The 27,496-nt window shown below is 56.9% G+C and overlaps 11 protein-coding genes and 4 non-coding genes across 22 annotated transcripts in view; 3 read left to right on the forward strand and 12 right to left on the reverse strand.

The window, feature by feature from the left end:
• Positions 1–118, reverse strand: part of ABB37_02164 (putative trans-sialidase) — a gene marked incomplete at both ends in the record, with an annotated part of 978 nt that extends 860 nt beyond the window's left edge. The window contains one exon of the mRNA XM_015798994.1: positions 1–118. This exon is cut by the window's left edge and continues 860 nt beyond it. Within this exon, the coding sequence (XP_015662472.1) occupies positions 1–118 (118 nt within the window).
• A 307-nt stretch (positions 119–425) lies between these two features.
• Positions 426–986, reverse strand: ABB37_02165 (hypothetical protein; the record flags this gene model as incomplete). Its single annotated transcript, XM_015798995.1, has 1 exon — positions 426–986. The coding sequence occupies one exon, from the start codon at positions 984–986 to the stop codon at positions 426–428; it is 561 nt and encodes a 186-aa protein (XP_015662473.1).
• A 1,091-nt stretch (positions 987–2,077) lies between these two features.
• On the forward strand, positions 2,078–2,149 carry ABB37_02450. Its single transcript has one exon. It is a non-coding gene; the product is annotated as a tRNA-Arg (tRNA).
• Positions 2,150–2,206: 57 nt separating this feature from the next.
• On the forward strand, positions 2,207–2,278 carry ABB37_02440. The gene has a single exon. It is a non-coding gene; the product is annotated as a tRNA-Gln (tRNA).
• Positions 2,279–2,340: 62 nt separating this feature from the next.
• ABB37_02447 lies at positions 2,341–2,413 on the forward strand. Its single transcript has one exon. It is a non-coding gene; the product is annotated as a tRNA-Val (tRNA).
• A 37-nt stretch (positions 2,414–2,450) lies between these two features.
• On the reverse strand, positions 2,451–2,524 carry ABB37_02442. Its single transcript has one exon. It is a non-coding gene; the product is annotated as a tRNA-Ile (tRNA).
• Positions 2,525–2,857: 333 nt separating this feature from the next.
• On the reverse strand, positions 2,858–4,731 carry ABB37_02166 (putative mitochondrial Poly(A)-specific ribonuclease PARN; the record flags this gene model as incomplete). Its single annotated transcript, XM_015798996.1, has 1 exon — positions 2,858–4,731. The coding sequence occupies exon 1, from the start codon at positions 4,673–4,675 to the stop codon at positions 2,858–2,860; it is 1,818 nt and encodes a 605-aa protein (XP_015662474.1). The 5' UTR covers positions 4,676–4,731.
• A 393-nt stretch (positions 4,732–5,124) lies between these two features.
• ABB37_02167 (hypothetical protein) lies at positions 5,125–7,358 on the reverse strand (the record flags this gene model as incomplete). The annotated part of the gene is made up of 1 exon (XM_015798997.1): positions 5,125–7,358. The coding sequence occupies exon 1, from the start codon at positions 6,985–6,987 to the stop codon at positions 5,125–5,127; it is 1,863 nt and encodes a 620-aa protein (XP_015662475.1). The 5' UTR covers positions 6,988–7,358.
• A 483-nt stretch (positions 7,359–7,841) lies between these two features.
• Positions 7,842–9,232, reverse strand: ABB37_02168 (hypothetical protein; the record flags this gene model as incomplete). Its single annotated transcript, XM_015798998.1, has 1 exon — positions 7,842–9,232. Exon 1 carries the CDS (start codon positions 9,018–9,020, stop codon positions 7,842–7,844), a length of 1,179 nt encoding a protein of 392 aa, XP_015662476.1. The 5' UTR covers positions 9,021–9,232.
• Positions 9,233–10,407: 1,175 nt separating this feature from the next.
• On the reverse strand, positions 10,408–12,035 carry ABB37_02169 (oxidoreductase-like protein; the record flags this gene model as incomplete). Of its 4 annotated transcripts, none has more annotated exons than XM_015799002.1 (1): positions 10,408–12,035. In XM_015799002.1, the coding sequence occupies exon 1, from the start codon at positions 11,509–11,511 to the stop codon at positions 10,408–10,410; it is 1,104 nt and encodes a 367-aa protein (XP_015662480.1). In that variant the 5' UTR covers positions 11,512–12,035. The 4 variants fall into 4 exon arrangements, with proteins under 4 accessions (XP_015662480.1, XP_015662479.1, XP_015662478.1 ...); XM_015799001.1 differs by having other exon boundaries at positions 10,408–11,587; XM_015799000.1 differs by having other exon boundaries at positions 10,408–11,583.
• A 326-nt stretch (positions 12,036–12,361) lies between these two features.
• ABB37_02170 (oxidoreductase-like protein) lies at positions 12,362–13,825 on the reverse strand (the record flags this gene model as incomplete). Its single annotated transcript, XM_015799003.1, has 1 exon — positions 12,362–13,825. Exon 1 carries the CDS (start codon positions 13,748–13,750, stop codon positions 12,362–12,364), a length of 1,389 nt encoding a protein of 462 aa, XP_015662481.1. The 5' UTR covers positions 13,751–13,825.
• A 1,127-nt stretch (positions 13,826–14,952) lies between these two features.
• On the reverse strand, positions 14,953–18,293 carry ABB37_02171 (putative mitochondrial hypothetical protein; the record flags this gene model as incomplete). Its single annotated transcript, XM_015799004.1, has 1 exon — positions 14,953–18,293. The coding sequence occupies exon 1, from the start codon at positions 17,764–17,766 to the stop codon at positions 14,953–14,955; it is 2,814 nt and encodes a 937-aa protein (XP_015662482.1). The 5' UTR covers positions 17,767–18,293.
• A 781-nt stretch (positions 18,294–19,074) lies between these two features.
• ABB37_02172 (hypothetical protein) lies at positions 19,075–20,576 on the reverse strand (the record flags this gene model as incomplete). Of its 2 annotated transcripts, none has more annotated exons than XM_015799006.1 (1): positions 19,075–20,576. In XM_015799006.1, exon 1 carries the CDS (start codon positions 20,290–20,292, stop codon positions 19,075–19,077), a length of 1,218 nt encoding a protein of 405 aa, XP_015662484.1. In that variant the 5' UTR covers positions 20,293–20,576. The 2 variants fall into 2 exon arrangements, with proteins under 2 accessions (XP_015662484.1, XP_015662483.1); XM_015799005.1 differs by having other exon boundaries at positions 19,075–20,371.
• Positions 20,577–20,957: 381 nt separating this feature from the next.
• Positions 20,958–24,291, reverse strand: ABB37_02173 (putative 5'-3' exonuclease XRNC; the record flags this gene model as incomplete). Of its 2 annotated transcripts, none has more annotated exons than XM_015799008.1 (1): positions 20,958–24,291. In XM_015799008.1, the coding sequence occupies exon 1, from the start codon at positions 24,222–24,224 to the stop codon at positions 20,958–20,960; it is 3,267 nt and encodes a 1,088-aa protein (XP_015662486.1). In that variant the 5' UTR covers positions 24,225–24,291. The 2 variants fall into 2 exon arrangements, with proteins under 2 accessions (XP_015662486.1, XP_015662485.1); XM_015799007.1 differs by having other exon boundaries at positions 20,958–24,271.
• A 565-nt stretch (positions 24,292–24,856) lies between these two features.
• Positions 24,857–26,904, reverse strand: ABB37_02174 (hypothetical protein; the record flags this gene model as incomplete). 3 transcript variants are annotated; one of them, XM_015799011.1, is made up of 1 exon in its annotated part: positions 24,857–26,904. In XM_015799011.1, exon 1 carries the CDS (start codon positions 25,871–25,873, stop codon positions 24,857–24,859), a length of 1,017 nt encoding a protein of 338 aa, XP_015662489.1. In that variant the 5' UTR covers positions 25,874–26,904. The 3 variants fall into 3 exon arrangements, with proteins under 3 accessions (XP_015662489.1, XP_015662488.1, XP_015662487.1); XM_015799010.1 differs by having other exon boundaries at positions 24,857–26,032; XM_015799009.1 differs by having other exon boundaries at positions 24,857–26,029.
• Positions 26,905–27,496: the final 592 nt, after the last annotated feature.

A 27,496-nucleotide genomic window follows, 5' to 3' on the forward strand; every position in this document is an offset into this window, starting at 1 on the left:
GCTCGTTGCGGTACAGGCGGTCGCCGGTCCCCGTGTGCTTTAAGATTGGAGACGGATTGATTCGCAGCACAGGGTTGAATTCCTTCCCTACACCCACGGGTGCTCCCACATCCATCATTTCTGGCAACAAAGAGAACGGTTAAGGGGGACTCTCCACCACGGCGCGCAGCACTATTTTGGAACTGCCGGTATCTAGAGTGTCTGTCGATGTGCAAACCGGCAGTTGAGGCGCCGGAGGCGGACGAAACAGAAAGGTTCATTTGGTCCCCCTGTTTGGGTTTTTTGACGTATCGCTCGATGTAGAGCGTTTTGCGCTGTACGATCGTGCAACCTTCCGCGAACCGGAAAAGGAACGCGGTCCCCTAGCCGGGCACTGGGCTGCCAAATGCTGCGAAGATCCGCAACTGAAACAGCATCGCCCATTCTTAACACTGTTCTTTTTTGGCTGGGGCCACGGCTTTAACGAGACCCATCAACGCGTCCATGCCATTGACCCTGTCCCGCCTGGCCGACGCCAGTTTGGCGTACGTCAACTCGGGGAAGGTGTTCGATTTCAGTGCCACGATAAGCCGAGACACATGGTCGGTACATTGGGTGGCCTGATACTCAAAAAGGCTGGGCATCTGCTGGGCACTCTGAACCCAGTCCCGAAGAGAGGAGTAACACCCTTGCGCCTCGGCGGTTGGGGCGTTAAGCTGCCCATCGAAGAACAGCTTACGGAGGGCGATATCAACCTCCATCAACGAGAGGCCGTCCAGGGCACCGCGCCAAGTGCGCACGTCCGTCACGTCAAAGACATCTTCTTCACTGTTCTCCGTCGCGTCGGCCGTCGTGTGCCTCGGAGAGGGCGGGGTGATCCGCACCGAGTGGAGTCCGTCCTCAGCAGCTGCAGGACGCGACAAATGGGTCTTCCCAGGTTGAGTCTTGGCCAGCAACTGCCGCAACTCATCAACGTCGTTCAGAACCCGTTTTTCGAGCAGCTTCATGTCCTGCAAAGTCCGCACAGTCTCCGTTCAGTGAGCCACCTCACTGCGCAAGCCGATTAACTCCGCGGGATCCCTACCTGTCGACTGTTCCATCCGACCCAGTCGAAGTTCCACCTGAGCGACTCTCTCACGCTCACGCTGTGCCAACTCCCGCTCCAAATCCAACCGTAATTCACTGCCTGCAGTTGCGTGGCCAGGTTTGCGTCCCTGCCCGCGCTGAACGCCAACGAAGGTGTAGCTGCCGACGCAGCTGCCGACGCATGCCTTTCCAAGGCCGAGGTGGTGCTCACTTGCAAGGACGTGAGTGCCGACGTAATCGCGTTCGCACTCAGCCCTTTCTGCTGCTCAAGGGACTGCAAACGTCCCTCTTGAGTCCCCATGATCTGGTACAGCTCTCCCATGCGCTGCTGTACCACCGGATCGACGAACTCCACCCGAGTTATGGGCAGTTCGCAACTGCTCCACATGATGGCTGTGTTCGTACTCCCATCGTACAAGGCCAACCTCCCGCTGGACATGCCCAGCAGGCAAATCATGGGGACTTCCGTCCCGTACGTCGCCTGGCGAAAGATTCGCACGTTCACCGGTCCTTCCTCCAGGAGGGGGCTGTTGACGAGGTGCTGTTCAGCACCTCCCATTGTCCGCGCGGAATCAAGGCCATCCTTGACGAAAAGTCCTACTGAATGCACTATAAAAACTAGCGGATAAATTGTTACCTAGAAAGAAAGCTAAAAGAAAAAACTCAAAAGTTGTGTGAGAACTTTGATTCTGCAAGTCCCAAAGATAAGGCGAAGGAGAAGAGCGAGGGAGAGTAGTAGAGGTAGAAATCATGTCATCAGCAAACGTCGGAGCCATTGCTCCTCATCCTCCTCGTATCATTCTTACTCTTTTCATCATTCCATTCTTATCGCGCACCATCAAAAAAAGCGGGCCGAGGGCCCCTCAAAATTTGCTGCGACTTGGTGTTTTCATGATGCCACGCTGCAGGTGAGTTATAAGCAGCCGAGTAAATACGAATGAAGAAGCAGGTACTGCGTTATGTAAGTCTTCCGTAATCTGACTGTCAATAAAAACGTGCCACCCCAATAACAGTCCGTGTGGCTCAATGGAAGAGCATCTGACTACGGATCAGAGGGTTGCAGGTTCGAATCCTGTCACGGATGACTTTTCGCTCACGGCGAAGGAAATGAAGAGCGAGAAGAAAACGGCTCACCGGCAGCGCTCCTATAGTGTAGTGGTTATCACTTTGGACTTTGAATCCGGAAACCCAGGTTCGAATCCTGGTAGGAGCACTTTTTGGTAGACCTGCCGGCGCAAGGGAAAAGGGTACAGCACCCAGATGCCTTTTGAAGTGGCGTGGGTGATCTAGTGGTTATGATGTCTGCTTTACACGCAGAACGTCGCGGGTTCGAACCCCGCCCCGCGTATTTTTGTCGGCCGCCGGGAAAAAACGAGGGAAAACAATGCTCCCGGCGGGGCTCGAACCCGCGATATCCGGTTCATAAGACCAGCGTCCTATCCGACTAGACCACGGGAGCGTCGCCGTAGCCGCGGAAAACAGCGCACACACGGACGTGAACAGGCAAAAAGTGATACAGACACAGAGGGAGAACCGAGGAAAGTGGAAAGCACACAACAACACAAGACATCATCACGGCGCGCACGACACGACACGCATTCGGCCCAATCATTCTCGTCCTCTGGTGTTCTCTTTAGAACGGATATCTTTCTTTTTTCTTTTTCCTCGGTCAATTCGCCATCTGATAACTCTGTTGGGCTATATCTATGGTGTACGCATATCGAAACGGAAAGAAAGCAGCAGTGCGTGTGTGTGACACTGCTGCTTTCTTTCCTCCCCACTTTTTCCTCCTTCACAGTCGTCGCAATCTGAAAAACGCAGCAGCCGGATTGCGTGGCATCAGGCGCTGCATGGTGCAACGAAAGCCGCCAGCGGCACCCACAGCAGGCATCGGAAAGGTGGCAGGCGAAGGAGGTGGCGCGGACGACGTCGGTGCAGAGCTCAGATGCGGCGGCACGTACGCTTTCGCGGTCAGCAAGCTCGAGCAGTTCTCCGCCAAGCGCTGCACAACCGTCTCCACCGTCACCACGGGCGCCGCGGCGGAAGACGGCGTCGGCAGCACCCCCAGCGTGCGCTCATCTGTGACCGAATAGAACGCGACATCCGTCACACCCTGTGTCGCCAAGCACGACTCCAGGTGGTGCGCCTTGATCGAAGGTGCGTGCTGCATGTCCAGCACACCCATCTCCGGCATGTACTCGTCCGCATGCCCCTCCTCGACATTCACTGCGTAAAGGGAGCGGAAAAGTGCGATCTTGTTCGACAGGTCGGCCGGCGCCGTGCCGAGCGTATAACCCGCCTCCGCCAGTAGGTTGAGCAGAACGGTTCCCGTCATGAGCGCATCGTAGCCTGCCTCGTGCGCCGGGTCACTCCCGCTGCCGCCGGCCGTCGACGTCCCCAGCAGCGTCATCGGATCGTAGCCCTCGAAGCCGAGCGGCAACTCCACCATGCAGTGCGGCGACGCCCCGACGTAGGCCTCGTACAAGCCGCCCAGGCTGATCGACCCGAAGCGGCCGCGCGGAAACAAATCTTGCCGTGACGCAACGTACCGCGTGTCCCACAGGCGCGGAAACAACGCACGCACCCGCTCTTTCCACTGCGGCAGCTGCTCGGGCAGCGCGCCGTCCATCGCGTGCATCAGGAAAAGCCAGTCCGCAAAGCAGTTGTGTCCCACACACGGCTTCTTGCTGCGCACCAGCTCCGAGAAGACAAGCCGAAAGCCAAGCGTGTCGAGCAGGCGACGCTCGCTGCGCTGCCCCGTCAGCCACGCCTGCTTCGCTACCTCCTCTGGCGACAGCATGACCAGCGTCACCACATAGCCGCTCGGGCCGGCGCGGCGCGCACGGAAAGACAGCTGCGGGAAGTCTCGCTGAAGCAACACCCCCAAGTGCTCACGCGCCGCGCGACTTGTCTGCACCGGCAGCACCGCCTCCTTGCCGCCTGCCACCTCAATCGACGACAGGAAGGGCCGCCTGCCGGCGCTGGCGGACACCGCGGCCGCCCACGATGACTCCACACGGCTCACGAGTGCCGCCGCCGCTTTTTGCCCCTCCTCCACCCACGCCTTCTCCGCATCGGTGAATAGTGGAGTTGCTGCGGCTGCGGCTGCGGCTGCGACTTGGCTCGACGGCGCAGTACCCTTGGCTTCATCCTGTGCTGCCAGCCGAGCCCGCAGCGCCGCCTCCCGCGGCCCATCGCAGAAAGCCATACCTTGATACACCCACTTCTGAAAGTCCATCCCGTGTTTGCGAAGAAAGGCCAGGGCGGACGGGCTCACCACGACATCGCCGGCCCGCTCCTCGGCCGTGTAGTCGTCCTTGAATTGCGGGAAGAGCAGGAAATTGAACGGGTGCGCAACGTAGTGCGCGACAGAGGACGACGACGACGGCACTTTGCGAAAAAGACAGACACCCACTTGGATAATCGAGTAGCGGCTCGCCGCCAGCCGCTTGGAGTTGTACGCGTCTTGAGGCGAAAAGGTGATCGACTCTGTCACCTCCGGCACGTTGATGCCCGTCATCTCCTCATCCATTGCGTAGAAGTCGCATGTCTCCAGCAGCTCCTTGAAATGCGGGAATACCGCCGGAAAGTTGTCGCGCCGCACTTGCATTTTGCTTTCTGTTCTGCTATCCAATGGGTCGGTATTTGAGGGGGTTGTTTATTTGCTTCGCCGAAAAGAGAAATCCCCCGAGCAAAGAGATGTGAAAAGAAAAAGAAGAAGCGTGTGCAACAAGGTAGAATAAAAAGGACAATGGCAGAGCAGTCGTGTGAAGAGAAACAAGAGAGAGAGAGAGAGAGGCAGAAGCGAACCGCATGGGAACCGAAAGTTGCTGCGACGCAGGGTGACTTGCCGATTTGTGTGTGCGTGTTTCTGTGATGAGAAGCGCAGGTGCTTCTCCCTCCTTTTTTCTGGTTGGCGTGTGTGCTGCGCACATTAATGGTTTTGAAAGAACATGAAAGAGCGCTTTTATTGATGGACAGTGCACGCGTGAAAATAATGTCAGTTTCGTTCCGCCTTCTTTTTTTTTGCTGTTGAGCTAGATCGTTCTGGGTCCTTACTCAAGCGCCAAACGACCACTGAGCGGGGTAGCGAAGATACAGACCCCCACCATGCGTCTGACCAGCCACGTGCGGGTGTCGCACAGTCTCGTTCCCCTGCCGCGACGATGCCGAGCCGTCATCGGTGACCAGGTCGTAGTACACAAATAGGTGCGACACGTAGGAGTACGATAACAAACTGCGCAACTCATTCGCAGAGACAACCTCGCCGTAGCAATCGGTCACAACAGAGCCGTTGCTGAAGACAGTCGCGGCGCCGCCTCGCGGTGCTGTGCTTTGCGTGGCGCCGTCCCCACTAGGTCGATCACCACCCCCAGCAGCAGCAGCAGCAGCAGAGCCATCGTCGTGCGGACGTGAGGTCGTGCCATGCGGCACCGCGTAGTACCGCTCGTACACGTACTCCAGGGAATGCGAATTCAGCAGGTAGCAGAGCTGCGGCAGCACTTCAATCACAAACTCAAAAGAGTACGTCTCGCCAGGGTGCAGAATAAAAGGTGGCCGTTCCTCGCCCACCACGACAGGGGTGAGGGTGACGAGCTTCGTCAAGAGGTCGATGGTGCGCATGCTGGACAAGTTCGCGCCAGGACGCAGCTCGCCCCACAACGGGCTCGCCGTGAAGTGGGACTCGGCTTCCTCTTTCGACAACGCAGCGCCACCGCTGCCAATGGCCTCTCCGCTGCGCAGCACACACGAGGAATGCAGATCAAGAGACGTGTTGTACAGCCGCGCAGCACTAGCCGTCACGTTTGTGAGAGAGAGATTCAATACGAGACGGTCGTTGCTCAGCGGTGAGGTGGAGGAGCGGCAGAGAAACGGCTCCGTGAACTCCACCGGGACAACGCCACTGCCAAGCACCAGCGCCGCCGCCGCCGCCGTCTCCACGTGTGTCTGGCCGAGACTGCGCGCCAACACCGATCGCAGAATCGTCGGCTGGTCGGGGTTCACCAGACCAGCCATCCGCTTCTTGTCGAAACTCAGCGGAAGCAACACCACCATCGCGAGCGTTGTGTCCATGCCGCGCAACGACGCCGCCTCCAAGTCTGGCAGCGCCAGCTCTACCGTGAAGTTGCTTTCCAGCAGCTTGGGCAGCGCGGTACCTGCGCCGGAGGACGAGACAACACGTGGGTCACTCGCACCCGCAGAGATCGTCTGCACCGCGCCGATCACCTCGCAGTGCACATCTGCGGTGCCACAAATGCTGGAGTCGCTGGCGTCGCTCGTGCTGTTGCGGCCACTGCGCGGTACGGGATCAGCGTTCACGCCGTTTGAAAAGGAAGGGGAGGCGGTGGCGGTGACGTACGGCATCGACGTGTGCAGGTCCGTAAAGGACTGCCGGTTGGTGGCTGTGAGCGTCTCGTATGGGGATGAGCCACGCAGTGAGCCGTACACGTGTTCCCGCGATTCCACCACGCGGTTGGCGCAGGTGTAGGTGTGGTTCGACCAGAACACAGGCACGCCAAATACAAAGCTGTTGCCGAGGTTGCTCAGCACGTGCGGGGCTGGCGACAATGGTGGGGAGCCCACCTTCTGCAGCGCTGGCACACGCTGTCCATTTTGGTCCGATTGTCCTTTGGGCTTGCTCGCGAAGAACGGCACGAGTTGCACAGTGCTAAACAGAAACGTCCAGGCTGCTTCAAGGGAGTGAATGCCGACCATCGCCAGGAACGCTTGAGTAGCTTGTTCTTTTCCCGTGTCGCCGTCTTCCTTGTCGTAGGTGATGGTGAGTCGAAACCGCAGAAGCTGGCGGGAGACCACCTTCAGCTTGCTCGCCTTTCCTTTCGGCGACGGTGCCGAGGCGGTGGTGTCGTCACCGGCCGCAAGGGGCACAAAAGACACCTTCACAATGGAGTGAAGGACGTTCATGAGGTCAGAAGCACAGCAAGAGGACGTGCTGCTGCTCTTCTTGCAAAGATGCTTGTAGCTTTTCAGAGTCAACAACAACAACAAAAAGATGAATTACGTGGAAAGAATCGGTCACCTTTGCGATACAAGGTCCGGTGTGCTACTTCAAGTCTCAACGATTAAAGTTCTATTCGTTGCATGTGCAGACAACGAGCCTCTTTTTCTCCTTCGAGCGGAAAGCAGCTGCAGCGCCGGCTTTACGGCTAGGCGATGGCAGCTTGGAGCTGTGGTAATGAAAGATCAGAAATTGTACCGTACTAGGGCTTTTCGCGTGCATCTGTGCATCGTTCGCTTCTACACTGTCAGCAGTATAGCAGCTCAGAGCGCGACACTGGAGAAAACCAGGAAAAAAAAAGAGAAAGGAAATAGAGATGATTGAAATGACATTGATGGAAAAGTGCATCTCCAGTTGAGCACCAATAAAACTGCGTGGGCACTATTCAGTAAAGCAAAACCTGCACCCAATTTCCATCGACTGCACCCAAATGCTACCGAAAAGTCTCTCACTTCGTGCAACCAAAGCTTGATTGCTCGCTCTTTGTTTTGCTTTCCGTTCTTGGTACGGTGCAGAATTGTAAAACAAAAGGATTCAAAGGGATGACAACGAACAGATCTAAAATCTACACAAAACAAAAGGGGAGTCTATTGGTACACGCCTTTCGGCTAAAAGCATATCTATCGTACGTAGCCACAAGTTCTCCAATGGAGCGATCACGCGCACAGACCTCCACGTTCGAGAAAGAAAGGGGATCGCAACACACACACACACACACACACACACAAACGTACATGCAAACGTAGTTGTGGCGCTATCGTCATTCGTTCCCGTCGTTGAGAAACAAGACACGGCGGGCACCTTCTAAAATATCTGTGGCTGTGCGATGCTTCTTTTGAAGCTCCGCCTCCTGCATCGTCAGGTCGTTGCACAGCTGCTGCAGATTCTCGAGCGTCACGTACGCCTCCGTTCCGTCATCGGCAATCTCTGTGAAAGGAATAAAACGTAAAGACTGTTTCTGCGACTGAGGTGCAGCAGTGGTTGTGCTCGATGACGCTGGTACCGCAGATGACGGCAGATCTGACGTCTCATCAGTGTGCAATTCATTGACCAGCGGTGCAACGTGCGTCTTCGAAACAGCGGTAGGTGAAGCACCAAAGGAGTTGGTACGGTCAAGTAGGGCGCCGCCATTTCTCGGCATAGATGACGGCGAACTCAACACATCGTCCGTTCTATCAGAACCGCTATGACAAGATTTTGCGTTTTCGCGACCGTCTCCGTCTGCGCGCGAGCTAGCTTGGCGATGCTCCTCCGTCTTTGACGCCGAGTCCTCCCGGGGACGCTTCCGCTCGAACGAGAGAGCCAGTGCGCGAGAAATGGTTGTTGCTTCTTCTTCATCCCGCATTCGCTGCAGTCTGGGAGTGCTGCCTTCCGCCGCGTGAGCAGCAAAGTATTCCTCGTGCCTGTCCAGCGCTTCTTGATGACGGCGCTTATCTAGAAAAGGCGTGACAACTCGGTTTCGACGTTTTGTCTCAGCAGGCGCGCCTTCGTTTTCGCCAGCTTCGACGATACGCACCGACTTTCCTGGAAGAGTAGCGGGAGGCGTCGGATGCTCCAACTCGTACTCCTTCACGCAAATCTTACCTTTGAAGGTGACGTACGAGTTCCCTGCTTCGGCCTTCGCATCTCGTCGCGCTATGTAGTGGCGTCCGCTGTGCAGGATGTCCGAGGGAGAGTCAAAGGCTACAGCGCGAGGCTGCACATTGCCCTCTGCGTCGCACTCCAACACGCTGCTAATGTTGAATTCTTCGGCCAGATCTCGCAGTGTGATGCTCGACTGGTGGTGCACTGGCATGAAGGTGGTACCGCCCTCCTCGCGAAGAAGTACTGTAGTACCGGTACCCGCAACGGGCGTGCGTAAGATGCTGTTGCTGATGCTGCCGTCTGCGGCAAGGGGGATTGCAGCTGATGGCGCTGCAGTGTTGTGCGAAGCGTCCATTCTTTAAGAAGGAACCAACACTGCAAACTGCAACAGAAACAACAAAAAAAAAACGGTTAGTAATGAGACGATGTTCGATATATATATACGTGCATGTGGGCCTCGGTTTTTTTTTCTGTGTGTGTATGTGGGTGTGCGGGTGTCTGTGTGTGTTCGTGTTTGTATTGCTCTACAATTGATTGAAAGAGAGCGGCATACAACGTTCCACTGCCTGTAAGTCAAATGAAATGGAAAGGATGAGAGAGAGAGAGGAACGAAATCAGCGGCACGGGCTGCAGCATACGACACAGAAGTCGAAGAGGATGCATGAGGCGTTGGAAGAAAAAAGGGGAAACTGCTTCGGGAACGAAATGAAGCGAATTGACGAGTTTTTTCTTCCTTCTTCCACATAATGAAGGTCCGATGACAATGACCGAGTCTTTAATAGCAAGGTGTGGCTCAGGTATAACAGGCAGAGAAGTCAGAATGAACGTTGTTATTCATTTAGCAGGGCAAAGATTCACGAAAGAAGAAACAACAACAACTAGCAATAGCCAAAGCCGCCTTTCGGCAGCGGCCAAAAACGGTTTCCACACCGAAGTATTCGAGCCTACGTAATCAAGAAAGCTGCACGTGCTCTGTAAGGATGCTGGGCGGCGCATGCTCAAACGCACTGTTCCCTACTACCTTTTGGGGGATGCCGTATTGTTCGTGGAAGAAGAAGGTCACTGGCTCCTCTTCGGGAGGTTCTCCATCTAACGTGCTGTGCTGACGTGGCGAGCGGAGACGAGGCGCTGAGCTGAGCGCTATGGGCTTGTCATTGAAATACATCGGAAAAGATGAAATTGTATGCCGCTGAGAAGAGAAGAAGAAATAGGACGCATTGGCAGGAATAGAGTTACCATAAACAGCAAAGACTCACACATCACTTACACATGCAGTTACGTTTGACGGAGCACCGCTTTGGTTCCCCCCGCCCCATAGTTAACGGATACGGAACAAACAATTATCTTGCCGCGGCACACACGCTGTGTAACACAAAAAACCTCAGGATACGCTAGGCAACGTAGAAACCCTGGTCTGAGCATAGAAGAGAAAAATAGGAGACAATGTCTGATTCTTCTTTTCTTTTTCTGATGCAGTTTTGCCACGTCGAACAATAGAAAGAAAAAGAAGAGGTGAAATAGGTTTTGAGAGAACGAAAACAAAACGAGTAGAAAAACATGCACTGTGCACCGCTGCGCAGTTGTCGGTAGATGAGCAAAAAAAAAAGGGATCAGATAAAGAATAGAGGTTGTACGCTTCACAAAGAGCTTTCCATTCGCTTTTCTTTTCTTTTTGATCGCCCGCGTAGATTTCTGCATCGCTGCCTTTTTTCTCTCGAATGCAGTTTGAGAATCTAGCGTTCTTAGGAGCGTGCCGATTCCAAGAGCTTCGCCACAACCGTTTGCGTGATCCACGCCTTGCGGCCCCACTGACGAACGGCATCCTCTTCAGCAATGAGAGTGCCGTCAGCGTCCTTCTTCAAGCAGTCGCGGACGTCGCGCCACATCTGTGTCTCCTGCAGATGACCCGTTTCCTCTGGAACCTCCACATCCGTGACAACGTCTTCGGTTTTGATGTCCGGAGTGGGTGCAAAGTCACCGGCGATGGGATTAATGACCTGGAAGTGCGTCGGTCCGACATCCGTCAGAGGGTTGGTCAGCTGATTCGCGACGATGCGACCCTTTGAGCCAGAGGCGATGAAGTACTGCTCCGACGAGCTCATAAAGCCGCAGAAGAAAGTGGCGTAGATATTGTCATCTTCGGTTTCTCCTTTGAAGGTGAGGTCGCCCTTGAAAGCAACGATAGCGCCGTTGGGCAGCTGCTCGACAATGCGTCCGGACACCGCGATGGGCATCTTGAAGTTGACCATGTGAAGGAAGGAGCGCACGCAGTACCAGCCGCAGTCGCCAAGAGCACCCGCGGGTTCCATGTCCGGCCTGCCACGGATATCGCTGGCAACCCGCTCGTCACCTGCGTGGAACGACACAGCGGAGGACATGTGACGCAGCTCTCCAATTTGTGGCAGGCAATCGATCACCTTTTGCACGTACGGGCCGTGAGAGAACATAGTTCCATCCATGTAAAGCAGACCATTCGCGCTCAGCGCCTCCAGCCATGACTGCAGTTGCTCAGGAGAGGACGCGGGCGGCTTTTCGCCCACGACATGCTTGCCGTGCTCCGCGCATTTCATCACCCACTCGTGGCGCAGAGTGACCGGGATGGATATGTACACGACATCAACGTCGGGGCTTGTGACCACCTCGTCGTAGCTGGCGGCGACAGCCTTGCGGTCGGGAGAAATCTTGAGGCATTCCATGCTCTCGTCGATAAACTTCTGACCGGCTTCCTGGTTGCGGCAGCCGACCATCGTTACCTGCATGTTGCCGGCGGCTTCGATAGCCGCCCATACTTTGTGCGCGATGCTAGACGCACCGAGAAAGCCAACCTTGATGGTAGTGTCGGACATGGGGAGTTTCGTGCTTTTCTTTTGTACTTGTGGGGTGAAGGAAAATAACGTACCTTAAACAGAGAATTGGACTGACTTGGCAGTCAAAAACGTTTTCGGAAAGGCAAAGAAGAAGAATACACGAAGGGAGAACGGAAGCGGAGCGTGAAAGAACGCAAGGAAGAGCTCGTTGCATATCGCCTTTCTTGCACGTTTTAAAAGCTGTCGCGAGCAGCACGGAAAACCATCTGCATTCTCATTGTGCACTTTTCGGTGTGGAATAAAGAACTGCGTCGGCAAACCGCTGAGAAAGGGGCAGGAGATACCGATTATATACTTTTTTTGCGGTTGAACTTGAAAAGCTGTTGCGGTGGCGTCGGCAATGCAAATGCAAGCCGTCACAGTTGAAGCAGCGGGGGAAAGAGTGGCTGCATGGAGGCAGCTTGAAATTGTGCCACTTTGTGCTTAGCTTTTCGCTGGTTGCGCGGCTTCGGTTTCGTGCGGTTTCTCGTTGCGTTGCCGTTTGCCCTTGTCTTCGTGGGGCCTATGAGGAGGGAGGGGGGAGCAGACAACAAAAGGTAGAGCAACATCAAGAGTTTCGGTGTTCCCCTCAGTGGGGATTCGGGCTTGATGGACGAGACCGCACTTGGCATTCGCGAAAAGCAAAGGCCTAGTGAATGCCGCTTGTGGCCGCAGCGGTTTCCTTAATAGTGGGCTGGATTTGCGTTGAATGTGTGTGTGTGTTTGTTTGTGCTGGCTGCGGTCTCTATATGCAGCGCACAACAAACAATCAGAACAGAGGAGTAACGCGTAAAAGAGACAGAAACACAAGCAGGCGACAAGAGTTTTTTTTCTTGTGGGTAGGATGCAGTTACGCTTTGCCCTCTGCCGCAGGTATTGCTGCAGCGTGCTGGCCCGCCGCCTCCAAGGCGCGATCCATCACCACCTGCGTGACAAAGGCAAAGGTAGACCACTTCTTTGCAAGTTCGGCGTCCGCGATCAGTGGCTCACCTTTGCCCAGCCGCATGATGCTCTCGCCAACGTGGCGCCACAGCTGCACCATCTGAAACATGCCGTCCTGCTCGTCCGGTGCCGTCGAGTACACCATCTCGTTCTCCTCCTCCTCCACGTGCTCGTACACCTGAAAGACATCCTTGGCGTTTGGCGCGCTGATATCCTCGTTTCGCGTCGCCGCGTCCGGCTCCGGCGCAGCTTTGTCCCGGCGCAGGTGAAAGCGCGGCCGGTCTTCGCCGGTGGGGTTGATGGCGCTGTACACCGTGACGGTCCCATCGCGGCAGAAGATTTCCACCGTCTGGTCGTGGCAGCTGTGGAAGCTGCACTGGAAGGAGGCGGTGACGATGGAGGGAGCTGCGCCGCCTCTGTTTGGATCTGAGGACACCGCAGCAGCCGGGACGGTGAACTCCAGGTTGCCTTCAAATCCGGTTAGAGCGGGCAACGCCTTTGACTTGCTCGTCTTGCCTCTCTTGACTGTCGTTGACGGCGGCGCGCTTCCTGCAGGGTTGGCCAGCCCCCCTGCTTTGGCGGATGTGTTTGCCGTTTCCTCGTGCAACGCGTCGCACTCCGTCACACGCCCCGTCACGCCAGTGGGAAGGGCAAAGTCCATTACATGCAGAATCCAGCGGATGCCGTACCACCCCAGGTCTCCCAACGCACCATGCGGCTCCAGCTGCGGCTGCATGCGGATGTCGCTGGACATAAAGGACGGAGAGGCGTTGAAGGACATGTGCGCGTTGATATGCCTCGGACCGCCAAGCTGGGCCACGGCGCGGCGCACGTCTTGCAGCCGCTGCCCGTGCGTCAGCGTGGTGCCGTCGACAAAGAGCAGACGCTGACTCGCCAAGGCCTGCAAACACTCCGCCAACACCGCGGCCGACGTCGCAGCCGGCTTCTCACTCACAACGTGCTTGCCGTACTCGGCGCAGAGACGAATCCACGGCGCCCGCTTCGCGGTGGGGAGGGAGATGTAAACCACATCGACGTCGTCTGCGCGCAGAACATCGATGTAGGACCCGATCCTCGGTGCCGCAAATGCGAGCCTCGGCCCCCCGCCAGCGTCTTCCTTCCTTTTCTCCAGCGCCCCCATCTCCTTTCGGACAGCATCGATCAGCGCGATGCCGTTCGCCTCGTCTCGGCACCCAATGCAGGTGACGCGGTGACCGGCGCTGAGGACGGCGTGGAACACCTTGCGGGCGATGCTCGACGCGCCGAGGAAGCCGATCCGCAGCAGCTCCTTTCGCATTGTGGTCCTCTTCTTGTTGCTTGGCTGCTTGCGCTACTGTTGGTGAGAGGCTCGTTACTGTTCAACGAGATTCCCTTCGGAGGGGGAAGCGGAAGAAGAAGAAAGAGAAAAAAAAACACGAGAGAAAGCAGAGTGCGTCGTGAAGGAAGAGGGCAGGTTAGAGTTGAGCTGTTGGTGAGTTAGCGTGAACACCAGAGAAGGTCGGCAAGTGTTGCAACACCAACGGTAATGTCGGCTTGCACAGTTGCTGGTTGGCACGGGCTCATCGACAGGCTTCGCCTACCGCCCACAAACGAAGAACAGGGCTCGTTTTCGCAAGTGGGAAAGGAGGCTGAAGGGAGAGTGCTGCATGCTCTGGTACATGCACCCACCCACCCTTTCCATTAAGAAAAAAAAACTCTTCCACAGTTCTAATAGGAGGGGGAAAAAAAGGTAAGCCACCGCAAGAGACAGTAAAAACAGAGAGAGCAAATAAACGATACGTCACGCAAACACAAACAACCACTAGTGCAAAGCGAAGAGTCACCACGTCAATTTTCTCTCTTTCACCCAAAGAAGAAGACGAAGAACGACCGAAGAGAACAGCGCCGAAACAAAGAAGAACCACCTAAAAAAAAAAGAACGTTCGCGCTTTCCATACACACATGCACACACAAACACACGAAAAAGAATTATTGAACACCACAAAAACGGTTGGAAATAAAACTGTGCTTGCAGTGGCATATAATAATACCTATAGTATCAACAAGTTTAGAAGATCCTTTCGCCTCGACCCTTGCAGCACCATTGAGCGCAGACCAGCGCGAAGATGCCCCGATGGCCGATCTTTTGCGCTGCACAGCGCAAACACAACTACACCAAGCGTCTCAGATTCTTTCGAAAGCAGTAACAACAGCAATAACATCCTTTTTTCCCCGCTTTTCTTTAAAGGGTTATACAAAATACGGCTCAAGCAAGAGATAAAAAAAACTCTCATAAACAGTTCATAGAAGTCTCGCGCGTCAGCCAACACACAAGAAGTGCAGAAAAACAATCCAGCAAAGCAAGCACGCCAGAGAAAGGGAAGAACACTCGTTCTGTAAACCCCAACGTTCTTTTTGGTGAGTTGACCGACACGCGCAGCGAGATGGACGGAGGCGAGCACTTTCTCCTCGACAGGTGATCACCTTTCCGCCTCGACGCCGGTCCTCGCATCACGAGCCCTAAATGGTGAACCGAGCCGAAAATGGAATGTAGCGGCCCTCGTGGAAGATGTACACAATCACAAGCGCCATGATCGATGACCCGCGGGTGTACGAGGGGTGGAGGGCGATGACGCAGCTCTGACGAGTGCCTGCGCCGGGCACCCAGAACTGCTGTGGCCAGCGCTGCGTCGGAATGGTCTTTGCGCTGTTCGGGTCGGACGAGAACATATCCTCCTGCTTCAGTTCCACACCACCGATCATGAGCTGGTAATCGGCGTTGTTGATGAACGTCAACTCCGTCCCACGCGTTGGGTTCTTGCCGTCGAGGTAGATGTCAATGGGGCAGCCACGGGCTAGCAGCGGCACACCTTGGAAGCCGGTGTACGGTATCTCCTCCAGCGACGGTGGGCGACGCTCGAATCGCGGAGGCGGAGGCCCCTGCTGCACCTGCGGGTAAGCCTGCTGCTGCTGTTGCGGCTGTGGCTGCTGCTGTTGTCCATAAGACGGCTGCTGAGGATTCTGTTGACCGTATGGCTGCTGCTGCTGTTGCTGGCCGTACGGTTGCTGTGGTGGAGTCTGCTGTTGTTGGCCATACACACGTTGAGAGGGCTGCTGCTGCTGTTGCTGTTGCGGACCTTGTTGCTGCTGCTGGCCATGAGGCTGCTGCTGCTGCTGAGAAAGCTGCTGTTGCTGGCCGTAAGGTTGCTGCTGTGGTGGTCCTTGTTGCTGCTGTTGTTGCCCGTACGCATGTTGAGTGGCCTGCTGTGGCTGTTGGGGTTGTTGCTGCTGCTGGTCATAAGGCTGCTGCTGCGACGGCGACGGCAACGGCGACGGCTTCACCGGCGGCTGCGGTGCGCTCGTCGGGGGGCTGGCCGGAGCAGGCGGCGAACTGGGCACGTCGTCTGCGGTCTTCGACACACTCTTGCGGCTGACCCGCGTCTCCGGCAGCACGTCGCTCGCGACGAGCGACGGCGACGGCGCACTGTTCTGCGCCGCAGGGAAGCCGGGCGCCGTGGGGCCGTTCGCGGGTGAAGCGGCCGGCGCCGGCGGCTGCGCTGGCGAAGACACCGACGGCGGCGACGACGGCGCAAACGGGTCCATCGGGTCGATTGGGGGATTCGCCGGTGTAGGCTTGGCTGCGGGTGCGGTCACCTGTGCTGTACTCGTTGCGCTTGCTGGTTGCGGTGGGACAGGCGTCGATGCGGCCTTCGCCGTGGCCGGCTGCGGTGGTGCGGCTGGCGCTGCCCCTGGTGCGGGCGTCCCCCACACCGGAGTGACCTGCGCCGCGTGCGGGGCCTGATACGGAGCACCGGAGAAGGGCTCGGGCGGGTAGGCGGTGGCGGCGGCCGGCGGTTGCACCTGCGGCGCTTGTGGGGCCGGAGCACCGAACAGGTCATCGAGGAAGTCGCCCGTCGTGGTGCCGCCCGCCGGCTTCGACGACGCCGCGGTGGCCGCTGGCGGTGGGGCAGCGGTGTTGCCCACCGTCGGCGGCAGATTGCCCGGGGTGCGCTTATTGTTCTTCACGAAGTCGAGCTCCTTGGGGACGGTGTACATGAAGCCCGCCTCGATGCCTGCGGGGTATGGCTCGAACTGCACGCGGTTGAGCGCCAGCACCGTCTGCTTCAGCTGCTCCGTCGTCGACTCCGTGTCGTAGAGCTGGGCGGCCAACTTGTCCCAGCGATCGCCATCTTCGGCGATGTCGTGGTCCTCCGCCTTGCTTTTGACCGGCGCCTTGCCGTCACTCTTCAGCTGCACCAGCACGCTCTCCAGGTGGTCGATCTGGTCCAGCAGCTTAATCACGTCCTTCGTCACATCGCGCTGGCTCTGCAGGGCCTCGAGGCTGCGCATCTCTTTCTGCTTCGCCTCCAGCTGCGCCTCCACTTCGGCAATGTAGCCTTTTGAAATTGTCGGGGCGGCCTCCGGCTCGTCTGGCTTCTGTGCGATGCCGGCCTCGTGCGCGGACTTCTCGTCGATGTCCTTCACCTTCGCCTTCCAGAAGTTGATCTCGTTGCGCAGCGCAGCAGAGGCGGCGGAGCCGGCGGCGACCTTGTCCTTTGCCGCGTACTGCGCGTCGTACTCCAACTTTTGGATTTCACGCGTGATGGTGCGAATTTGCTGCTCCAGATCCTCGCGGCTGGGGAAGAGGACGGCGGTTCGAACAGCGATCTCATTTGCCAGGTCAACGTCCATCTCTATCCCGTCCACGGCGTCGGAGATGATGCCCTCGCGCATGAGGGCCTGCAGCGCTTGCTCGGGCAGTCGCGTGGAGCGGGTCGCGGCGCCGAGGCCCGCGTCGCTGCCAGGGGAGGCGGCCGCAGCAGACGTACGGTACCCTGCCGCGCTACCGGCGTCGTTGTTCGTGTCCGCCGTACCCGCCATCGGCTCATTCGCCTGCGTTATGCGCAGCTGTGGGACGGGGGTGCCGACGGGGTGCATGCGGAATACCACATCCAACCGACCTGGCTGGCCCGACACGCGGAAGGAGATGCCTTTCTTTTCGCACATCGACTCCCCTGCCAGGACACTGCACATGCCGGCGAGTGGGATCTCAAACCCGGTCAGCTTCGCCGCGTTCTTGCGGTTCGTGAAGTCGTAGATGCCAAAGCTCAGCGTGCGGCGGTCCTTCGGTGAGTTAAAGGACAGCTCGAAGGACTTGGACGTGTTGATGCCGTCCACGTCGGAGAAGACCACCTCATTGCCGCCATTACAAGTGGAAGGGTTCGTGGCGATTTCCAGTCCCTTGCGGGACATCACCACGACGTACACGGAGCCCGGACGGCAGAAGTACGCATTGAGCTTCAGCGGGCAGATAGTGATGCTGTAGAGGGGCATGGCGCGAGATGGTCGAAGAAAGGATCCGGGGAAATTGTATACAGCGTGAAAAGGAATGCGCCGTTGAGCAGTGCTTTCGCTCTATGGATGGAGAGTCCACCGAACAGCAGTTTATCTACTTTTCCTTTTCCCTGTGATGGGGCCCGCCTTCGGGGTGTCGCGTGTGTCGATAAGAAAAGCAAAACAAGCTGAAGGGAAGCGTAGGCTCGCGAACACTGCACATGAAAAGGAACGGGCGAGCACAACCCCTCTTGTTGCTTTGCCTAGCCGCACGCAAAAGATGATGATAATAACAAAAGCAATGAGAAAACAAAGGAAAGAAAAAGAGAATACTCGAGTGTGTGCTCTTCAACGGGAAGCAGAGGAGAGAGTGGTGGAGCTCCGCCTTGTGGATACAATAGTAATAATATGAAAGAAAATGGAAAGAAATGGAGAGAGGCAACAACGGCGACAACAACGAAGCTAACAGTGCACCAGCTGTACAAAGAAAGAAAGAGGAACGTGAACCAACGACGGCGGTGTAGAGCTGGTGCACCATCCCACACGCGAAACACGGCACGGCAGCGACAAGAAACGAAGAAAGGGGGAGAGGGAGGAGGAAGTGTAGAACGAGAAAAAAAAAGGTTGTGATCGCGAACGCACACGAACGTTAATACCCGTTGACCTTTGTAAACCCAGGCGTCCAGGGTAAAAGGTGGATGTGCTTCTACGGTCCAGTGGCCACTCATCGGGAAGTCACACGGAGGTGGGGGAAACGATTGGGTATTGCTTTCCAATGCGGCTTTCTTCCTTTTTGGTTTTGTTTTTCATGTGACTAACAACGCATCAGACGTGCCTTTATTTTCTTCCGTTTCTTTTTGTTTTGTGGTACTTGGTTCCCTCAATACGATAGTTGTACTAAGTCATTTACTGAGCTTCACTGATCAAGAAGACAGGATCGAAGAGCGCAAACGGATGCGCCGGTATAATAGAAGAGAAAAGGAGGGAAACGTGTGGAAAGGAGAGAGGGGAGGAAGGAAGATGCACTGAGGAAGGGAGAGGAGAAAAAGGAAAATAGATAATTTGTTATTGATGACAGAAATAGTGTGCAGTAGAAACAGAAGTACAACAAGAGTACCAGTGATAAACGAATTACGGTAGCGACACCCGAACCCACATGTGCGAAGCAAATGAAACTGCGAAGGTACACCAGATCAAAGTAGGGGGAAGGAGGGGGAAACCTGGCACGTATGGCAGCCGGGGTCATCATCACCATCATCGTCCCATAAACACAACTGCAAAGAGGAGAGGCGGAAAAATGCGGGTGCTTTACGCCATCCCTCTCAGCATTCCACCTGCCTTCTCCAACGCGTAGCACACGTCCCGAAGCGTCGAGACAAACGTGCGCTTCTGCCACATAAAGAGAAAGTGTCCAGCGTCCTCCATCTCCAGTATCGACGGCGCCTTGAAGATGCGCCGCACCGCTGCTCTTGTGGCAGCCGTGTCGTACGGGGAGGTGGCGCCAAACACACAGGACACCGGAAACTCATCCAACGGCGGCGGGGCAGGCGTGGGCAAACCTCGCGACACTGCAAGCCGCTCCACCTCACGCACAATCGCGTCACGGGCGACGCTGCCGCTGCTCCATGAGATGCGGTCCAGACCGTTGATGATCTCCTCCAACCCGATCCTCCACGTCGGTGCGGCGCCCTTCGGGAAGGTCAGATTGCTGAGCTGGTACCGCAGCAACCAGATCTTGTCGGGCGTGCAGAGATCCCTCGGGCCGTGTTGCTGCATCCAGCCCTCGACCGCGGTGCGCGAGTGCAGTGTGCCGAGGGGGACGGAGGACAAACTGCGAATAAGCCGCGTTGTGTCGTAGAAAGACGCCGGCCGTTCCGCGGGGGCGGTGTCGATCAGCACCGCACCGAGAACGCGGTAGGCCGGGGTCGCAAAAAGCGAACGCTGACTCGTGGCCGCGGCGGATTGCGACGGGCGGAGAGGGCCCAGTCCGTTGGCCAGGACGCGGTCACGCCACTGCCGAAGGTGCTCCGTCCACATCCAGTGCATCAACCCCAGCGCCCCCATGCTGTGTGCGACGAGGATCAGCGGGACAGGGGATGGCGCAGCCAACACCGCGGTACCGTAGTCCGCCAGGAAGTCCGTCACATCTTCAGCCAGTCCATCCAGCGTCATGTTCGGGTTGTGTTCACTGTCGCCGTGGTTTCGCCAGTCAAAGGCGACGCATTGGTACACCCGCGGGGCACCCGCCGTGCCCGGGTGGGCGCAGCACCCAGCGGCCTCGTCACAATCGGACGGGACCGTCACTCTCCTCACCTCCTCCATCTTCAGGTCGGCCATCCTGCTCTTCTCGTCCTGCGCGCCGGACATGGCGGCGCAGACGGAGGCGAAGTTGCGGTGGGTGCCCATGAGGCCGTGCATAAAGACGAGGTGCACCGGCGAGGGTGTGGCGCGCTGGAGGACGCCGGTGCCCGAAAGTATGCGAGGCTCCGCCGCAGGGGTGTATATGCGATGGGAGAGACGCTTCATCGTAAAGGGAGAGAAATAAAAAACCTCGCCGACTACTCTCTATTCAGGAGAGAAGAAAATAAGAAGAAAGGAGCTTTCCTTGTTTGTTATAGGTTTGGTATTGTCGGGGAATGGTGTTTCATAGCGACGAGGAGAAGAACAAGATGCGGCGCGACGCAAACAACGCACGCCGCACGGGTGAGCACGGATGGAGCAGCTCACCGAAAAGATCAATACCCGCATACACACACACCAAGAAATAAAACTTCACACCGGGAAGGAAAGCTAGGCCGCCTTCTAGTAGCTGAAGAGCAGAAGACGGTCGTGCAGGCAGGATAACGAGAGAGACAGCAAAAAGAGTCGAGCTGAAAAGAAAAGTGAAGGGTGGAAGGAGGGGGACTTCCTTGCTGACTCGCAACACACCGGTTCGTATCACCCTCCTCTCCTTCAATTTGGTATGGTACGGCTTCTCGCATCACACAAAGGAGCAACACCAGCCTTTCCTTGCGCACCTTTTCTTTTGATTCTGCGTCAGTTTGATACGTAATGTGCCCGAAGATTACATGCTCTGTGTACTTTCCAGCTTTTGTTTCATCACTGTTATTCACTACCGTCGCGCCGAAACTTCTTGGCCCCTCAACGCTCCTTCGCGCGTGCGTCCATTACGGATATTTTTCCTGTGCAGTTTAGTCGTTCTCCTGTGCCGCTAGTCGCGCTGCCTTCAACGCTGCGAGGCGCCGTCGGGCCTCCTCCTTGCGGCGCTGCAGGTCCGCCGCTTCGCTCTCCGCCGTCGTCGCACCGCCGATTGCACCGGCGCTCGCCGTCTCCTCCGGCCTTGTCGTGTGCACGGCGACTTCGGCCTCCGCGACCGCCTCCTCTGTCGATTCCCTTTCGTCACCTTCTCCCTCTTCCTCACCGTCTCCGCGGACCCGCTTGCGCGCGTCTCTTGCAGTCTGCAGCTTGTCGATCTGCTTCCACGGATCAGTTCGATCTGCCTCGACTTTCCTCGCGGCGAGCACCTTCTCGTGCATGCCGACCTCGTCCGGTTCGACGTAGCCGGGCAGGAGACGCGCACTGTACGTCAGGTCGGTGATGAGCGGCACCACGGCAAGTCGAAACTGAAGGCGTACCTCCTGTCCCGCGCCGCTGCTGCGACTGAGCACGGCGTCCTGATCCACGACGGGGACGTAGGAGCCGGCGAAGAAGCGGATGCCTTGAATCACACCGAGTGCCCGCACGAGCAGGGGGTCCTGCAGGGCTTCGCAAGGGGTCACCCAGAGGACGTAGTGGCCTTTCGGGTGGAGAAGCTGGGTTGGGTGGAGGGCAGCCAGCTTGTTTTTCGTGGAGGGAACAGACAACGGAGTGCCGACCTCGGCGGAGGCCTCGCCGGCCTCCAGATCGGTGAGGGCTGGCGTGGGCGGCGCAGAAGGAGGAGGGGGAGAAGCTGGCACAGCGGTGAGGTTCACGTTGGCCAGGAGGGCAGCGGCCCCACTGCCGCCCGCGGAGCTGCTCGATGCGGGCGACGTGCCCAACGCGCCAAGGACGGGACGACGTCCGAGGCTGAAGAAGGAGGCCGCCTTGCTCTGCAGCCCAGATGGTGCAGTGGCGGAAGCACCGCCTGCACTCATCGCGGCAGCGGAGCCGATTCCGTTCGCTGCTTTCTTTCTGTCACTCCGCTGCGCTTCAAGCTCCGCCGCTACCTCGGCAGGACTCCAGTAGGCGCTGAATGCAATCTCGTTCGCCGAGAAGGGTGTCTCATCGCTGCCAAGGTTCGCATCGGAGGCAAAAAACTGGTAGGCCGTAAAGCGTGTCCGCTCCTCCTCGCTGAGGGAGCGCTTCTTCTCCTCACACCACGCCCCAATCGACACGAGGTTCAGCTGTTCCACCGGCGCCTGCACTGCCCCCTCCACTTCTCGGTAGTGATGACGAAAGACCGTTGGCAGGAGAGCCGCGCTGCGTGGGGGAATCAAAATGAGCAGCTGCACCATCACATCCGTCGGCTTGCCGCGCGCCGCCGCATCGACGGCGGTGGCAGAGGAGGACGAGTTGTTGTTGACCGCGAGGGCGGAGGTGGGGAGCCCATCCATGCCGTCGTCTTCCTCTTCTTCATCATCGTCTAGACCAGCAGGGGCCGCCGCATCTCCACGCCCCGCCGTCCTCGCACCGACTTCCAACCGCCGCCGCGCGATCTCCCCCAAGGCGTCGAAGGGCAGCACGCCGCAGTAGGTGGCCAGCTTCGACAGTGGCGGGGCACGTCCGTAGGGGTAGTAGCAGCCCCAGTGCTCCACAATGCCAGCGCTGTACTGCAGTGCCCACTGCAGCATCGTCCAGTAGCAGTAGCACATGCGCTCCTGCTGCTTCTCGCGTCGCTGCTGCCGCTCCACGAAGGCGGCGTCGCGCTCCTTCGTCTCTTTTCCATCGGTGAAGCCCCAATCCATCGCGTCGGCACCGCCACCACCGCTGCCGTTGTGCACGTGCAGCCGACCACCACCCGCCGCCTTTTTGTTTTGCGGCAGCTCCGCCAAGCAGCTCAGCAGGTAGCGGGCGGAGGCGTACTGAATGTGGTTCGTGTTGGGGTCGACCAAGGTGCGGCCACGTGGCACGAAATCCGTCGCGAGCAAGGAGAGAAGGACGTCCAGCGTGCCTTCCTGGATGCTTCCGCCGATGGTGGGCAGGAAGTCGTTGCCGAAGAGCAGCAGTACAAAGACGACGTCGTGCAAGGTGTGCTCAAACACCAGCGCCGCCTCTTCTTCCGCCAAGGCGGAGGCATCCGCCTCGGAGGCGAGAAGCAGAATCTCACGCAGGCGCTGACGAAAGACGTGAATGCTGAAGAAGGTGGAGAGCCAGCCATCTTTTGGTGGTGCCGCAGACGACGCTTGAGCCAGAGGAGGACGATGATGCGCCGGGCCGCCGCCGCGCGACGGGTAACTGAGGCTGTCAAAGCGGCGTTGTCCGTGCGGGGACGGACCACCGCCACCACCACCGCGCTGCGGGTAGGACGACCGCGACAACGCACGCTGCGGCGGCGATTGGTGCTGGTACTGTTGCTGGGGTGGCAGGGGCTTCACTGGCGGCTTCCCACCCAACGCCACGGGCGGCTCGTACCGCAATACGTGAATGCGCGGCTCGTGCAGAATCAGGCTCGTCACTGTCACATCGGTGTCGGAGCTGCAGATGACGTGCGACGTGTTCGGGTTGTAACCGGGGTTGGCACGGATGCGGCGGATGAACTCGGCAATTTTGTTTTCCCCTTCACCCGGGCGCAAGACGTCGTCCACGATGATGTTAATGGAAGGGAAGGGAGACGCAGCCGCTGCGTCAACGGAGGAGGTGGAGGCGGAAGGGGAAGCGAGCAACGTCGTCGACGCGTCCACCGCCTCTCCACGGGCTTTTTCCTCACGCAGCCGCTTCGTGTTGACGCGCTCGGTGCGACTCACCGCGTAAAAGTGCAGCGCCTCCGTCACCTTAGCCATAAAGCGCGTCCCCACACTGATGCAGTTGCCGTCCCACAGATCGTTCATGTTGCCCGACGGAGCGTGGTGGAAACTGTGGTGCGACGCGGACCCCGCAGAAGCGGAAGACGACGACGCGGAGGGGGTCTTGCGAGCACCGCGACGACGACGCGCGCGCTGCTGCGACATCTTGCCGAGGGGCGACACGCCATCCACCGCGATGTACACCAGTGCCTTGGGCTGCACAAGGTTGAGGACGAGGTCGTCGAGGAGGTCAAAAAGCTTCCGCAGCACCACATCTTCTACCTCGTCGACGGAGGTGAAGCGGTGGGCGCGGTGGGTGGCGGTGATGATGGTGGCAGCCTGGTAGAGGAAGGAGTTGAGGTCGATGTAGAGGTTGTCGGTGCTCTGGCGGATGTAGTCGGTGACGGCGCTGTCGGCGGGAAGAAAGCAGTCGGCAAAGCGCTTCCGCAGCCAGGTGAGCAGCAATGGAACTCCCATGTTGTATTGAAGATAAGTGGCTGAGCGAGCGTGATTATGTGTGTGACTGGAAGCGCGAAGAAGCTCCTCGTGCAGACGGACACGAGTGGCCAGCAACGACGAAAACAAAGCAGAAACAGAGCGGAGTGGTTTGGAGATGCTGCGGAGTTTAAGTCAGAGAAAGGACCGTCAAGACTGCAGATTTTTGCCACACACCAAGTGCGCTTCAACAGGTGTCAGACGTCGTTGTGCACGTGGATACTGTTGTACAAAGTAGATCGTCTTGCAGACGCTGCGCAGCAGAGGCAGTGCTACGGCTTCCAACAAAGACTCTACCGCGAAGCAATGGCAATCATTAGACCGCAGCTGACGCTTTCCATCCAGTACATCCACAAGAAAACTAAAAATAATAATAATAAGCTTGCTCATGCGTTGAGTAACGGGTAGACCACATGTCGAAAAAAACAAAACACGCACAGAGTAAAAGGAGTCAGAGGAACGCCCTTCTCCGTCCACCGCACATCAAATTGTTCTTTTTGCTAATGTACATCGATCATTCATACGTCTCGTGCACAGCATCTCCCACACGCGTAACGGCAGTAGCAGAGGCAGGAGCAAGAAGGGAAAACGGGAGAGGGGGAGTACGCGGGCCTCTACTGCAGCGCTCGCTGAAGGTCGCTCAACGTCACGACCCCGTCCCCGTCCAAATCATACTCGCGTATCGCCTCCTCCAGCTCCACCGGATGCATCTCCGCCAGTCGGCACAGATCTGGGTCGTCCAGCAAGAGCCCATCGTGGTCCGTCGCACAGAGCTCGGCCGCCCGTCGGAGGTCCTGCGCGCTGCACACGCCATCGCCGTCGCTGTCCAGCTGGGCAAACAACTCTGCCACATCCACGGATGCGACGGCCGAGGTGACGGCGTTGGCGGCTGCAGCAGAGGAGGCGATGTGTTGAGCAACGTGCTGCACCAATGAGGGGTAGACCAGCAGAAAGTAAAGAAAGGCCGGGAACGTCATCCCATGCATATTTACCGCCGTCGTTGAAGGCTGTGCGCCGTCCTTTCGCGCACCTTCTGCCTTTCTCGACACCGCAGCTTCCCGCCCCGCAGTTGGGGACGCGCTTACACCAGACTCTTCCAAAGACGGCGGATCACCGCCATCTTGAAGGTGCGCGTCTGCCGTTGTAGAAGAAGAAGTCGGTGGTGCGGAGGTGATGCGGCGCGACGACGGCGCCGGCTTGTTCGTCTGACTACGTGTGTCCCCCTCCGTGTGGTGGCGATGGCTGCTGTTGCTGCTGCTCTTGTCGCCCTTGCGAAGGGCGGTGCTGGAGGCCGCGTACGGCTGGCGATGTCCGCCGCTGCCTGACCCAGATGTTGCTGCGGCGTCTGTTGTGATCGACGTCGGCAGCGCGCTGGAGGCGGAGCTGCTAAAGAGCTGTAGAATCTCCACCACGTCCTGCTGGGAGAGCGGCGCACCCAACGCCATGAGCAGCTGTTGCAGTCGCGTCACGGAGATGCGAGTTTCAGTCGCCTCCGCCGCTTCCGTCTCCCCCACGGTGTTGGTGTCGCCGTCGGTGTACGCGTCAAAGAGTTGCGCCGCCTCCTGCACGAGCGTGGGGGTGAGGAAGTAGTGCTGCGCCAGCTTCTCTACCAGCTCCGATGAAACGGACATGCTTCATATATCTATATATATATATATATATATATATGTGTGTGTGTGTGGAGGATAAACAAGAAAACCAACTGTACTTAAAGAGTGTGGCGATTGCTCGTTGCTCCGTGAAACTGCGCTGGTGAAGTCGTGCCCGACGAGAAGAATGAAGATGACTGCTTGACCGGTTGAGTGGAGTTGGGGGCTCCGTTTGGAGGAGGGGTGGGGGGAGTGGGAGAAAAAGAAGTGGAGAATGGAAGAAAAACCAAGAAAGAGAAGCAAGGGCACGCACAATACAACCAGAAAAAGAAACGACCCCGTGACATAGATTCACCGTCCCATCAGAGACACCCTACTTCAGCGCTAAACACTTTCTCCGTGAGATTTCTCCCAGCGCGATTAGGAAAAAAAAAGAAGAAGAAGCTGAATTGAAGACGTCATCGGCAAACCTTCAAGCGAAAACAAAGCACGCGCGAAATGCGGCGACGTGTTCACCCTCCTCCTCAGTTACGATTGCAGCCCACGTAAAGCACACCTGCGCATGCGTTAACACCCCTTCATTGCCCTGTGCGCCGAGAAAGCGCTACTCAACCGAGTATGAGCGTGTCGAGACGCGAGTGTATCACGAGGTATTAGTGCCTTCCGTAAAGATGAACAAACAATGTACATACGGCGTATACCAGGTACTGCTGCTAGCAGTATTGCCTGGATAGGTTTTCTTTCATCCTAAAACCCCTTTTTGTCACCCCTTTTCTTTCCTCCTCCATCGTCGCTTGTCTGGCAAACGAAAGTGGACAGCTTGATTTCTCACAATCGTTGCGTACTTTTCTCGCCACCCACCCGCCCCGCAGGAGAGGATCGAAACCACGGTGCATGTTGTGTTGTGTTCTTCGTGTTTGTTAGTTTTGCTTTACCGTTCTGTGTAAAACTTTCTTCATTTGTTAGCTAAGTGATGATTGTTATTATCATCATTTTCCTTTGGGTTTTTGTGGAACAAAAATTTTTCAGACATTAATTGAGCAAATATAATGAGACCAAATTAGACGATAATCTAAACAAACAGTCAAACAAACAACCAAAAAAAAAGAGATAATACTAATGAATGAAAAAGGGTGATTCGAGTAGATCGTTAACCCAGGAGTGTCATCAACACAATTTAGTTTTTATTCTTTCGTTTTGGTTTCACGTTTTTCGTTTTTCCCTTTTTGTGTTTCCTTCTTTTCTACCAGTGATCCTCTGTGGCCCTTAACTAGGTACGGGCTAGTTTATTGAATGCTCACGGTCGGCAGCAGGCATAGGCAGTTGTGCCCAGCTGTTTTCAGTTCGTTGCAGCCGTTATCCACTAATTCATTGAACAAACCAAAGGTGTCGTGAAGTCCTAAATGTGCAGTCATACGGTGACGTCAAGCGTGCAGCTTGCAAACCGTATTCCCTCCAGACCGCACGTTCTTCATTCAAAATCTCTCCTCTTCTGCAAACCCTTCTCTGATCAGGATATCGACAAGGCCTCGAAGCTGCCATTTCGTCTCTTTTGCTTAATTCTTTTTGAATGTATCCACTACACAGAGTAAACACATTTAAAAAAGGAATTGCTGTGATCCCTTAAGAGATTGCAGCAACCGGCATCGCAGACAAGGAAAGGTT

This window comes from Leptomonas pyrrhocoris (assembly GCF_001293395.1).
Source record: "Leptomonas pyrrhocoris isolate H10 chromosome Unknown, whole genome shotgun sequence".
Taxonomy (NCBI): domain Eukaryota; phylum Euglenozoa; class Kinetoplastea; order Trypanosomatida; family Trypanosomatidae; genus Leptomonas; species Leptomonas pyrrhocoris.